This window comes from Cydia pomonella, chromosome 1, assembly GCF_033807575.1.
Source record: "Cydia pomonella isolate Wapato2018A chromosome 1, ilCydPomo1, whole genome shotgun sequence".
Classification (NCBI taxonomy): domain Eukaryota; kingdom Metazoa; phylum Arthropoda; class Insecta; order Lepidoptera; family Tortricidae; genus Cydia; species Cydia pomonella.
Window position 1 is genome coordinate 18,701,395 of NC_084703.1, and position 14,812 is coordinate 18,716,206.

The 14,812-nt window shown below is 37.3% G+C and overlaps 1 protein-coding gene across 1 annotated transcript in view; it reads right to left on the reverse strand.

Annotated features, from left to right (window-relative positions):
* LOC133517621 (cationic amino acid transporter 2) overlaps window positions 1-14,812 on the reverse strand; it is an 89,984-nt gene that overhangs the window by 32,858 nt on the left and 42,314 nt on the right. Inside the window, exons 6-7 of the mRNA XM_061850971.1 lie at window positions 3,959-4,061; window positions 748-956 (exon numbers count right to left, since the gene is read on the reverse strand). Of these exons, the coding sequence (XP_061706955.1) occupies window positions 748-956; window positions 3,959-4,061 (312 nt within the window). The remainder of the gene's footprint in view (window positions 1-747; window positions 957-3,958; window positions 4,062-14,812) is intronic.

A 14,812-nucleotide genomic window follows, 5' to 3' on the forward strand; every position in this document is an offset into this window, starting at 1 on the left:
ACAATCATAGTGCATCTCATAACAATTAAAATGTAATCGAAGGCGAAATACTTCTCGTCGAGGAGTTGCATTCTGGTCAACATGAGTTCTACTATTTCACCTATTTTGTGAACCCCTAATGTAAATTTATTCGATAGCGAAACGTGACGTACGCTTTGCGTTGTCTCATTTTGTATGGGATTTTGAGTTTCCAAAACGTCCTACTTGGCGCGCTGTTTCTAAACCCCATACAAAATGAGACTTAATGCAAACGCGTACGTCACATTTCGCTATCGAATAAATTTACCCTAGAGGTACAGAATGCAACTCCTTAACGAGAAGTATTTCGCCTTCGATTAAATTTTAATTGTTATGAGATGGACTATGTTTTGTGTGTAGTTGGTTTTTTATTACCTTTTTATTCTGTTTATTCATTGAACATCTTAGATTAGTTTTTTCTATAATATGAATATAAAAGTAATATATTAAAACACAACCATTTTCGAAAACTGGCGCAACCATTTTATTTATTATTAAACTCATGCATTTTAGATACATGGTTTATTTTCAAAATCATAACTTTTTCTTAGACACATTCATGCATTTTATGCATAAATTTTGTGTTGTGAGCGTAATTTAAACGACATTTTTCCTAATACTTCGGACGAGGATATAATATTTTACAAGACTTAACATCTTCTTTGCAGAGATAATGTCAGTACTTAATGGCACAACGATTGATTTCTTCATGATACCTATTATACTTACCCCACTCCAGCCGTAAGGCAAGAAGCCATCATGCTCGGTCCAGTTGCTGGTGTCGACGTAGAAGAGGCCGGCCGTCATCATGAACACCCACACACACAGGTTGACGGCGTTCAACAGGTTGTTGAAGAAGAGCGACTTCTTCACGCCCGCCACCAGCACTACGGTCATCAACAGCGATATCCCGAACGCGATGAAATCCGGCGGTTTTCCTTCAGCAAAATAATAATGTCATACAATGTTCAATGTTCTACCAATACAATTATCATGTCTAATTCTGATCCAATTAATTAAGGTAATATCATAGAATATTGAAGTAGACGCATGGCAGAATTTGTATTATAAAAAGCTTTTGAAGATTTCACACAATTTGCCATGTCACGAGCTGCATAATTTTAATATGCATTCATGCATTATGTATAAAATGTTCATTCGCGTATGAAAACATATAATATTAAACCTGAAAGCGCCTTTCTGCATAATGCAGTAACGGAAGGTCTATTGTTACTTTTTTTTTACTGTGTTTTTTCAACATTTGCTTTATGCACCTATTACAAATATTTATTTCATAATACAGATATACAATTTACAAACACTTTAAAAATAACAAACACAAATCAAACTTACAACTAACTACAACTAACTATAAAACTAAACAAGCAATAACTAGATACAATTAAAATATTTAAAAAAATAAACTAAATATAAAAAACTTCCCCAAAATCACCCGCCTCCGGAAAACTCCCCAAAATGCTAGCGACATTCCCCCTCTGAATAGCCAAGCCTAGCCTCTGGGCCGACACTTCCTTAACAAATTTTTTGGTGTCGGTCGACCAAGGACCCAATGTTTCCATTGCAAGCGCCGCAAACTCGTATTCGCTCGTTAAGAATGCATACTTGCGGCGCTTGAGTGTCTGGGCCTGATCCGCGGCCGTCCCAGGCTTTCGAGCAGATCCCTCAACGTGGGACGGGGCCAGCGTATCGACGCAGGTGGCGTCCCACGCTAAGGGGTGACCCAGGCTCCATGGCACGAGAGTGCAGCCATCAGGTCTTTTAAACCATAGACCTTAAACCTAGAATCTTTATTGACTTACCATCAGAGTTAAAAAGTACATGTGTAACAAAGCAATCATTTAAAAAGAAAGCAAGCAGCGTATTACTAACTAAATTTAAAAACACAATAAAGTAAAAGTAATTTATTAAGAAACAAGTTTAATATGTATAAACAGATACCGTAATAGTGGTTCTTAAGTAATGAAATGACAAACAAGATAGTACACAGTGCTGTATTGTCTTGTTTGCCAGTGCTATTGCTATTAATATGAATATTATAGTTAGGGAGGTGAGGTAGCTAAATGGCGTAATTCAACGGCGCCGTCGAGATCTATCGAAATCGAAAGATAAAATAATTTCGAAAAGAAAAGCTCGTATGGTAAAAACCATTTTAGCGGTGGGTTTGGCGTGTACGGTTTTTCAAAAATGTTAAAAAAACAGTTACTTGGGCATTCTCGAGCGCGTCAGATATTCATACTACGTATGCCCCAAGTGCCTCTGATAACAACGGTATACTAATCTGCCGGTTTACGTGGTGGGGGTAGGAATATAAAGTAGTCAAAAATGCAAAAAAAAATTTACTCGAGCGCGTCAGATTTTCGGAAGGGGTGTTAAGTAGGCCCCAAGGAAGCTCCCTTTTAAAAAACTGACGATTGCGGCGTGACGATAAGTTACGATGAATTTTTGAAAATGCAAAAAAAAAAGTTATTTTGAAATACTCGAGCGCGTCAGATTTTCATAGGGGAGGTTTATCTCGGTATCCTGAAAGCATATTTTCTTAATCTGACAAAAATGTTGGTGGGTTCTCTTAATCTGACCGAAAAAGGTTTTTGGTTTCTTTTTTTTCCTTTCTTTCTCCTTGATAAAACGGGGATTTTAAGAATGACAATAAAGCGATAGATGCAACCAACGTACGGTACGTCCAAAAAACAATTTGAGGATCAACAGGCTATTGAATAATATACATACATGCAACTGTACATGTTAATAATACTTTTGTATACAGATATGCGTAACTTTTTCCGAGTCCACGAAAATTCTCGAGAAACTTTAGAAAAAAAAAATTTGAGATATAATAACAGTCACATAATTTAATCATCGTTATTTCATATCAATTTTTTTTAACACCCTCAGTTTTCGAGATATACTCAAAAAACCGGGAGTTTGAGTTTTTATGATGCTTCAAGTCAAAAAGTTTTAACTTTGGACAAAAATGTAAAGAGACCTTTTTTGTGTAAAATAAAATTACCTTATTTGTTTATTTAAACTTTTTTTTGTAAAATGTATCGTTCGCGACTTAAATGCCGCAACGCGTTTTTCGGAAGACGAAATGGCTCCGCCACACTTCCGGTCATGCGGAAACCGGCAGATTTTGTATTTTTAGTAGGTTTTAGATTATATTCTTCAAAATAAAAAAATATAAAATCGCGCTCGAGAATGCCGGATTAACGTTTTTTTTTACAAGTTCGCGACCCTATAACTCGGCGGCGTCAAGGACTTATCGTCAGATTAGTTAAATTTAGTCTTAAAACAATAAAATCAACCCCCAATATCTTAATCTGACGCGCTCGAGTATTTCAGACTATCGATTTTTTTTTACTAATCTGATCGTCTATCCTAGGCGCGCGTCACTACATATAGAGCTAAATACTTTACAAGGTTGTTCTATTAGGTCTAAGGTATCTCTCATATCTTAAACTGCCACGCTCGAGTATTACCGAAAATTCCCCTATTCGCCTCCCTTCCTATTACCAGCTATATAAGATAAAGAACCTTCACTTAATGTTATTTGGAGCCTCGTCTGCCAACAAACCATAGTCTGCTTTGGCGGAAGTTGTGATTTAGTTTTAAGGTTTGTCTTTTGAATAAACATTTATTTATTTAAAGTCCAAGTGAAAAGTTATTTGGTCCTTGATATGATTGGGAGCTAAAAATTGCGTCAACAGTCTAGATTGTAGGTACTCAGGAAATTGATGCGTCGAGGTTTATGAATTGTACAAAATGGCTGCAAATATTCTATTAAATAAAAAATAATACTATATAAAAAAAAAACTGTTCTCCGCCGTAAGGCCTATTAATTGTTAGATAAACATGTTGTTTGGTAAGCCCTCTTCGACAAAGTATCTTTCTTTGTATCGATAATGTGATGAAGTCAACTTACCAAAAACTGTTCCGAATATCCCTGCCAAGTGTTTGGTAATGGCACCGTCGCACAACGAGTCGAAGCAGGCGCTCAGCGCGCGAGCGCACGCACTCGTTCCGATCTGTATCACCAAAGCTTATTAGATTTCTTACCTAACATAGTTTCAATGCTACTACTTACAGGTATCTGCTAATTTAGGGGCTAGAAATAATTGTCTTAATTTTTTAAATACATAGTAGTAATGAAGTTTCAAATCACTTACTTATTTTTTTATACATTTTCTATATGTATAAGCTATGAGTCCCATCAAAGCGATAGGATATACTCGTAGCAGCGGTTTTTGAAATTATTCCCATCATTAGATACCCTTTTAACGTTCGCTTATATACACGTAAACGTCGATTAGGTACCTTTGCGTATGCACTACACGCAGAGGCGGCGTTAGGCGTGGGCGACGTGGGCCACTGCCTACGGCCTCGCGGCCCGAGGGGCCTCGCGCCTCAAACAAGTATATCTCGGACACAACGTAAAAATGTTCGTTATTTCTTACGCCACCAGAGGGCCTCGTTAATTGTACTACCTTGCCCACATAAAATTTTGGTCGTGCCCCGCCACTGACTATACGGTAAGCACCTATATGTGCTCTACACACTCAAGTAGCTCATTACAAATAGCACGTTAGACTTATTAGTCGATAATAGATGTTAGGACACGTATGCTAATAACCCTAATGACAACCGATTTTATTAACTGTTCATTAAAAAGTGCACAAAATATGCAAAAATGTATACAATGTTGATATTGGGGTAAATCATGTCCAATGTATAGTTAAAAGCGAAATTCAATTTCCTACAAGTAAATTACATAAGTTAAAGTTATTAAGAGAATATCCGCTGAAAGGCTAAGGCTTATGTATAAGCGCTAAAACTGGGTTCAGCAAGAATTTTCAAAAGATATCTAGGACTATTTTGTGTAGAATTTAATAATCTTTAATGTTGTCTTAAACCATATTTTCATAGAGAACGTAGAATTAGAGTAAAACGGATCTGGATTAGTACACATTTTCCAAGATGGCTGCGATTTCTCGAGGTCCCCATATGTCAAATGGTGTAGGCATGAAAAATAGGGCTTTAATTTATATAAATACCAAGTGTCAGGACTGTTCCAGAGATTTTGAGGTTAGTCATATTCCGGTTGTGCCATGAATAATAAGTAATAACAATAACCCCGATTTTATTGAAATCCACATTTTTTTAATGCAGGGTTATTATTGTTACTTTAAACTTCGTGTTCTTTAGAAAAATTACGTGATCAGCGATCACCTTCAAAAACAAAAATAATAGAATACTTTAAAAATGTGGATTAAATCTGTAATTATTCGCTTTGTTATGGCTCAGAAACTGTCCACAAGTTTTCACTGAAAATATAAGTTTATTGACGTAAAATTAAATTTTGTTTATTTATATTTTCAATAACATCCTATTGTGTTTGTTATGTAACAACTAAACATTTATTATTGGGGTTAAGTTAAACAGAGTTGATGTTGTAAAATAATAAGTTTATGTTCTTTTTGAACTCTTTTTTAAAACCACATATGTAACTAGAAGAAAGTAGATAAGGTATAAAATAAACAAGACCAGTGTAGTTATAAGATGCTTTCAGAAAGGTAGGTAGTAACTGTGCGATATAGCTAAACATGAAACGTGTTCACACATCAGGATGGCTTACAGTTGGAACTGAATTTAGACTAAAATGTCTTCTAATGTTCTACGTACGTACTTAGTGCGTAAGCTTTCGTTTCGAGAGTAACGGGGCGTTAGAAGCGGTATCTATGCTAATATATATATTTTGAAAGAGATTCAAAATTTGCATAAGACGATAATAAATAAAACCTGTTCAGTGTAGCTAGTTTAGTCGAATGCCTTTTTAATTAGATGAGACTACACAATTTTATTTACATAGAACAACCAATTATATATAAATAAGCTTAAAAATAATGATACAAACTATAAACAAACTTAAAATAAAGGCCCTATAAATAAAACACGTCCTCAAAGCCACAGCCGATGGGCGGTGTGCCCAGAAGGCTGGCCGCATTATCACGTTGAATGGCAATGCTAATGCGTTGAGCAAAATACTGGCCAGCCCTCTGGTCGCCTGTGGCGTCTATAAGGCACGCCGCTAAGACCTAGTACAGCTGGCGCGCGCTTGGCCCCCACGACCCCAATGTTACGAACCCATACGCCTTAAAAATATAACTACAGCCGGGGGTGGCATATACTCGGCGGTCTCCTCGCTCTCCTCGGCCTCTTGCCATCTACTTTCCGTGGTAAATATTATATTACAAGTGATTGACATCACACAGCTGTACAAAAATATAACAAATTCAAATGGGTGTCACATATGTGTCGTAATACACGTTATGCGTAATACGCATGGCAATGCTAATGCGTTGATGGCAAGAGTGATGTATTCGAAATAGCTAACCACTTCAAAGACCGTTTCTTTGTGAAGTCTCCTCTAGGGCCATCACAGGCTGAGGTGAGCAATGCTGAGATCAAGAATGACCTGGTGTAGCCTGGATACACGGCTAAGCAAATATTTAGGACTTAATGAAAACCATTGTTATACCTGTAGTCAAGAGTAAAACGGGAGATCTATCGGACCCTAGCAATTATAGACCCATATCTCTTGCGACTATAGTGGCGAAAGTTCTTGACAGTGTTCTTAATGCGCAGTTGAATAGGTATGTGTGTATTAATAATAACCAGTTTGGTTTTAGACCCGGTTTATCCACTGAAAGCGCCATATTGTGCCTTAAGCACACTATTAAGTACGTATGTAGAAAGAAGAACCCCGGTTTATGCTTGCTTCTTAGATTTATCTAAGGCTTTTGACCTGGTTTCCTATAATATCATGTAGGAAAAATTAGGAGCCACTAACATACCGCCGGAAACAGTGCGTATTCTAAGGTACTGGTATGGAAACCAGGTCAACTGCGTAAGGTGGTCAGGTACCCTCTCGAGTCCATCAGGTTGAAGTATGGTGTGAGGCAGGGAGGGTTGTCCTCACCCACACTCTTTAACCTGTATATTAATGGGCTTCTCGAAGCGCTGTGCGGAATGCACGTCGGCTGCCATATTGACTCAGTGTGTGTTAATAATATAAGCTATGCAGACGACATGGTTCTGCTTAGCGCGTCGGCTTGTGGACTACGTAAATTACTTCTCGTATGTGAGAAGTATGCGACTGCGCATGGCCTGAGATATAATATCACCAAAACTCAAATACATGGTTTTTGAGCCGAGAGGATACAGGATAGGGGAGGTACCCCCAATACAATTAAATGGCTCATCACTGGAGAGGGTGAATAGTTTTAAATACTTAGGCCATATTGTGACATCTGATATGAAGCATAATATTGATATAGAGCGGGAACGGAGAGCCCTATCTGTGAGGGTTAACATGATCGCCCGTAAGGTCGCTAGATGTACAAAAGAAGTAAAAGTCACATTGTTTAGAGCCTTTTGTACATCTTTATCCTCGTGCAGCTTATGGAGGTATTATACGCAGAGAGCCTATGGAGCCCTCCGAATCCAATATAATAACGAGTTTCGGGTGTTGGTGGGGCTGCCTCGGTTCTGTAGCGCATCTGGGATTATATAAGTAATTATATAAGTTTCGTAGGTAAGCTGTAACATTGATTGCCATAGTTTAGTTGTTTTGCTTATTATTTACGTATCTTAGATTAGGTACTTTTAAGGTAATTTACAATACCGTTTTCTGCATTATTGTAATTCCCATAATGGTGGCGCTACTGCACTACCTTGCCTATAAGTTACTTTAGACCTACGAGCTTTAATCTAACGTATCTAACCTAACTTAAGCCCACAATCCAGTTCGAAGGACCAAAATGACAAATTTTGCCGTAACTGACACTTTTGAAATTTATTTAAAACTGGATGAGGGTCTGGGTTTGGACTCCGGATAATTGGCGGCGTTACTATGCGATATATAAATTAGTCAAACAGATAATGTATTCCCAGTTCAGTTGCCGGGCCAGAAAAAAAGATGACTTTCTTCAGTTCGCATCAAAATTTTAAGTCCACGTCAGTAGTCCACGACGCGCCTTATAGACACCACAGGAGATCAGACAGCTGGCAAGTAGGTATTTTGCTCAGCGTACTTATATTATAAGCATTGTTGACATTCAACGGCCAGCTTTCTGGGCACATTAAACATTGGCAGCAATTTGGAGGACGTTTTTTTTTAATTTTATGACCCTTATTTTAGGTTTGATTTATAAATATTGAGTTTATTTTTGGTTATATCTTATCAATATGTCCAATCCCAAATATATAAAAATTACCAATTTTTTTATCAAAATTTCCAATTTATTGTTGAGTATGACTTATGAGGATGCGAAAATATGTAATTCAATTAAGAGGATAATGATAAGTAAAGCGTATTAAATAAATTATGTTTTGGATATTAACAATATTATCATTCAATATGTGTGTGTATGATGTGTGATTATAATATTTTGGTATTGTAGTTGTCAATAATTGTATTTATGTCAGCGCTTTGTCTCATTGGCCAGATTGAGCGCAGTAGCGCCCCGACATAAAAACATATTCCGTAAGTTATTTATTTTTATACGTAATACGGGAAATCACATAAATAAAACAAATAAAAGTGAAAATAATGGATTTATTTTATACATCTACTCATGAGTAGTACGATAAAGGTTTTAGATTGTCTCTTGCCCCTTGCGCCAATACTATAAGTACATTCTGCTATCTGTTTACTTCTACCTATACAAATTATTAAAATATTAATTGTGACATACGTTAACAAATAGCAAGGTGAGTCGCAACGACGCAGTTTTTTAAAATCCCAGTTTTAGTCTCAAGTAGTTTTTTGTCGAAATATGATTAGATTTTACTATTTATAATAAAAATGAGACTAAATCTCTCACATCGGCAAACCATGTAGTTTTTTTTAATTATTAGTTTGCTTACCTATATGCATATATTCATGTCCCATGAAATTTACATTTTACTTTCTAGTCGCTACGTCAGTATAAGTATGATAATCGCCTTAACATAAAATCAATATTGTATCTCCAACCATTCAATTTCTCAGACGAGCAGAACCACAACTCAAATTGAATATAGGTAGGTAGTGTACGTGACAGTTTTCGCTGAGTAATAAGCAACCCGCCTAGCTACCGATATTCGCTTTAACAAGTTCACTGCGGCACTAAATGTTGCTTACTTTCAACTAGTGCTGTAGGGTAGGAGGTATTTACGCCTTCATTATAACGTTTTACAGGTGCGGCTGGGGGCATTGAGACCACTCAAAGAACCGGATACTTCAAATGCATTTTTTTCTGCGAAATTCACAAATTTTCTGAATTTGTTATAGAATAGTATAGCTAAAGAACCATTTTGTCTGAGTTATTTTGTACGGTTCTTGAGTTGCAACACATTAGGTATGAGCATCCTCATAGACGCGTGCACATCTCTAAGTCTTAGGTCAACTACCATTAATACAAACAGGTGCGGGAGGGGGTCGATAGGCCCGTACTACAAACAGGAGGTCTTAAGACCCCTTATCGCAGCGAACGTGTCTAATTCAGTTAATTTTTTTCCACGCTGAGCCAGCGGCAATATTCCGTATTTCCATTTATACAGTTAGTGTATAAATCGCACGATTCGCACGTTATAATCAAAGCTTTTATGCAATTGAATAGTATTTTTTAAACGACTTAGTTTTATGGTGTTTATTCTTGATATGTGTGCCGGTCAGCAAAATACAGTGGAACCTCTAAGTATAAGGGGAAATCCTCGTTAACAGGAAATAAAATGCTATTCCCTTCTATTCAAAGCCCAACACCTCCATAACTCGAAATATATAACCTAATTAAGACGAAGTAAAGATGAATTACATTCCAGTTATCCAGTACAATTTTAATCTCCATAACTTAAAAAAAAATATTTACCTCAATAACTCGAAAAAAATAGACATATTGTTTTATCACCTCCATATCTCGAAGTTAACCTAACTAACAAACTTCTATAACCTTTGAATAGGAATTAACCTCTCTACTCTAAACCTCATTATGTCAGATAAAAACTTTACTCGCTCATTAAACCGTATCTATACAAAACTACTTCTGTAATCTAATCTAGTAATCTGTAGACGATGTTGTTGGTCTCACACTTTATTATTCTTTGTATTCTATTTCTGTGTCTAAACCTGTGTGTTACTGTTTTTTGTCCCAAAAAAAGAAAAAAAAAAGCTTAAGTCCATTTTTTTTTATACCACGACGGTGGAAAACAAGCATACGGCCCGCCTGATGGTAAGCAGTCACCGTAGCCTTTGGACGCCTGCAACACCAGAGGCATTACATTTAACTTACATCTATCTACTAATTATTTAGCAAATCGCGAGTCCATATTTCGAGGCGAACTACCAGAGTCGAACCTAGGTAACTCTGCTTAGCGGCACTTGCACCATCCCACTAACCTAGAGATTAACCGGTTAAATCGTTAACCCAGTGTCAAATTGTACTAGTAACCATGGTAACTCAAAGTTTAACCGGTTAACCCCGGGTTAGTGGGATGGTGCAGGTGGCGCTTAGTGTGGTAGTTTTGAAAGAAATTGATGGTAATGTCAAATGTATTCAAGTCACTGTAAAGTTAGATTAGACAGACTCTAGTACAATAGGCGCCACTTGCACCATTTCACTAACTCGGGGTTAACTGGTTAACCCTGGAACTACCATGGTTACCAGTACAATTTGACACTGGGTTAACTAACGGCTTAACCGGTTAACCCCGGATTAGTGGGATGGGGCAAGTGCATGTAAGACTTATTAGAGGTATCACCACACTCTATAAAACAAAGTCCCCCGCCGCGTCTGATTGTATGTATGTATGTTCGCGATAAACTCAAAAAGTACTGATCGGATTTTCATGCGGTATTCACCTATCAATAGAGTGATTCTTGAGGAAGGTTTAGAAGTATAACCCGTACTATACTTGCTTTGCTAACCCGTGCGAAGCCGCTAGTACTAGTACCCATACTCGTAATTAGACTTATTAGTCAGAGTGCATTTCGTTCGCACCGATAAATATTTGCCTGCGAGACGACAATTATGTCGATATCAAATCATGATCACGAAAGCGCTGCGGTGATTAGGTAGGTATCAATTCAAATTGATCATATATTTACCCAAACTACCCAAAAGTTGTCTGAAGGAGATCGTTCTTTAGCGATAATACCGTCTATTATATGACCTCTACTTTTAACTTATATAATTTCGGTAATCGTTTAATTGTTGTTGCAATAAAAAGTCCTGTTTTTGAGTTGGGACATAGCGGATTAACGGAAGAACATATATATTTACCTAAACTTTGTTGAAGTTGAGTTCAATGGAGGCGAACTTACTCGTAGTTTTATGTTATGTATAAATTTCCCGAATTTAGAAAAAACCGGCCAAGTGCGATTCGGACTTCCGAAGGGTTCCGTACCATTATCTAAAAATCACTTTGTGTATGGGAGCTCGCAACAGACATACATAATCTGTATTTATATAAAAAAATTATAATCAAAAAAACAAAAAAAAAATATTGTCAAATTGTTTTAATCGTAGGTTTACACAGCTACAAATTACGAATCTACTACTATTTTATGGTTGAATGGCAAGAGCTTGCCAAAATAAGGTTGCGTTACAGGCCTAGGTGTGTAAGGCTAAATGAAATTCCATTACATGTCATCTTCACTCGTCGCACAGGATACGTAGTATTTCCGGACCTAACTTGAAGCAAATCATGTCAACATTTCATTGCAAGTTTGAGACAAAATACATTATCTTGGGTAATCGACGCAATTTAACAGAAATCAATAAAAAAGACACACGTATTTAAAATAATGTTATTTTTCTAACATAAATCGTTTAAACGGGAAAAATCCAAGAACTTTAGATTTTTATAAACTGTAATAAATAGAGACATTGTTTGGGCCCCTAAACTGAGACCATATAAGTTAGTATAAAAACCGGCCAAGTGCGAGTCGGAATCGCGTACGAAGGGTTTCGTACCATTACGCAAAAAACAGCAGAAAATCACGTTTGTTGTATGGGAGCCCCCATAAATATTTATTTTATTATATTTTGTAGTATTTGTTGTTATAGCGGCAACAGAAATATATCATCTGTGAAAATGTCAACTGCTAACTATCACGGTTCATGAGATACAGCCTGGTGACAGACGAACGGACGGAGGGACAGCGGAGTTTTAGTAATAGGGTCTCGTTTTACCCTTTGGGCACGGAACCCTATAAATGGTAGTAATCATTTTGTTCCTTTTGTTGGGAATTGTGATGAAATTAATTGTAGGCCATTAAAGTAATTAAATGAATATGCCATGTACAGATACTAGAATTACAGATCTACAATTTAAATGTTATTATTGCTATTATATTGATTAACTTACATTTCATTATTAACAAAGTAATTGATTTTGTATAAATAGCAAATTATTAGTACAAAGTTTTTCTTAACCCTTCACGTTGCTTACATCATTTTAGACTTCTTGTAATATTCTATAACTTTTTATCAATTAATTACGTCTTAAATAAACATTAAGGGTTTGGCCACGGGAAGGTTTAAATACTTACAAAATAATGACACGAACTAACTTTTTTGTTCCATCGGGAATTTGAACAAAGAGACGGTTCTACAACATCGCGGTACTTATTAATAAACACGTTCTCAAGTTTCACGATAGTTTACACGTTATTATTTTTAATTACTTAATGACGTATAAGACTTAAGAAAGGGGCCATCCTCGGAAGGAAGGTAATTATAAGACTTAAATATACGCGATTAAGCCCCGTTTGAATAAATAATTTATCAATAAAATCTTTTTTAGAAGCGGATTGTATTTTGTAACTTTAGGTAAATATACATACATCCAAATTTACTATCCTTATAAAGTTCTTTCTTCTCATTTTCTTCCTGCCCTTATCCGACGTTATGTGGGGTCAGCACAACATGTTCTTTACTTCCGTTCTCCTCTATCTTTCGTCACCTCAGCACTCACTCCTTTCTTTCTCATATCCTATTTCACACAATCCATCCATCGTTTCTTGGGTCTACTATCCGCTCTCGGTCCATCACCACTCTTTTGCTTATATGGCATTCATCCCTCCTCATTAAATGCCCATACAACGCTAACCTACTACTGCTTATCTTCTCCTTTACCGGTGCTACTTTCAAACTTCCCCTTATATACTCATTCTTAATCCGATCCTTTCTCGTCACTCCACACATCCATCTCAACATCGCTGCATGCACTCTTCTTTCGTCGCCCAGCATTTTAATCCATACATTACAACAGGTCATACGACCGTCCTGTAGATTTTCCCCTTAAGTTTAAGAGGCATTCGTGGATCGCAAGTTGTTCCAGAGACCTGTCGCCATCATCCATCCCGCATTTATTGTATTTTTCACGTCGCGCTCGATGTTGCCGTCACATTGGATCAATGACCCAAGGTACCGGAAATCGGAGCAGACTGGTAGGGATACACCATCTAAGGCAATATGGGAAAAACTGGATAGACCATAAAAATCGCAGAACACATGCTCTGTTTTGGTCCTGCTTATTTTCAGTCCCACACTCTCCAGCTTTTCTTGCCATATTCCCAGCCTGCTCTGGACCCCAAGTGCATTATCTCCAACAAGAACAACGTCGTCGGCAAACTGCATAAACCAGAGTGCTTCCTCCTCTACATTCGATGTCAGACATCCATAACCAGGAGGAACAAATACGGGCTTAAAGCTCACTCAGTTTAAACCTACTGCCACATTGAACTTGTCGGTTACTCGAGCTTCAGACCAGACGTGAGTGCTGGCTCTATCATACATGGTCTGAACAAGCCGCCCATACTTCTCTGGCATTCCTTTCTCTCTCCACAAAACCTTACGGGGGACTGTATTGTATGCCTTTTCCAGGTCCACGAACACCATGTGCAAGTTATCTTGCAAAAGTCTGTATTTTTCGTACAATTGGCGAAGTGAAAATATGGCGTCCGTAATACCTCGGCCTGGCATAAACCCAAATCGGTTCTGTGTTACCTCACTTTCTTCTCTCGTTCGTCTCGCTACGACTTTTTCCTATATCTTCATACTATGTGAAATGAGCTTTATTCCCCGATAGTTGTTGCAATCCTGTACATCACTCGTATTCTTAAAAATCGGCACTGGTGAATTGTTACAGGGATCGCCTCTTCTTGCAACTTATTAAAGAATAAAGTCATCCACTTCCCTCCATCCGCTTTCAGAAACTTCCATTCTTCCACAGGTATACCATCTGGCCCAACCGCTTTCCCATTCTTCATACCTTGCACTGCCATCTTTACTTCTTCTATAGTGATCTCTTTCACCATACCAATGTTACTTATAGCATTTTCTAACACTCCACTCCAATCATTATCTTCGTTCATAAGTTTATTGAAGTAGTTCTTCCAGCGTTATTTTATGCTCTTGTCACCCGTTAAATGCCTGCAGTGTCTCCAGGAAATCGTACAATTTATCTTGAACCTTGGATCTTGCGATTGCAACTGCTTTCTTAGCCTTCTTTTTACTTGTTAGATAAGCTGACCTCTTGGTTTCTTTATCTCTATCGTTCCCTTCTTCCATATTTTTCTATTCTTTAAAAGCATTCTTCTTTTCTTTCAGAATCACTCGCACATTATCAATCTTTCATTTCCCTTTGTTTCCTCAAAAACATCCCTTGCCACACTTCCTAAACATACCGCCATTTCATTTCAGCAATCATTTTCTCTCATCTCTGCCATATCACC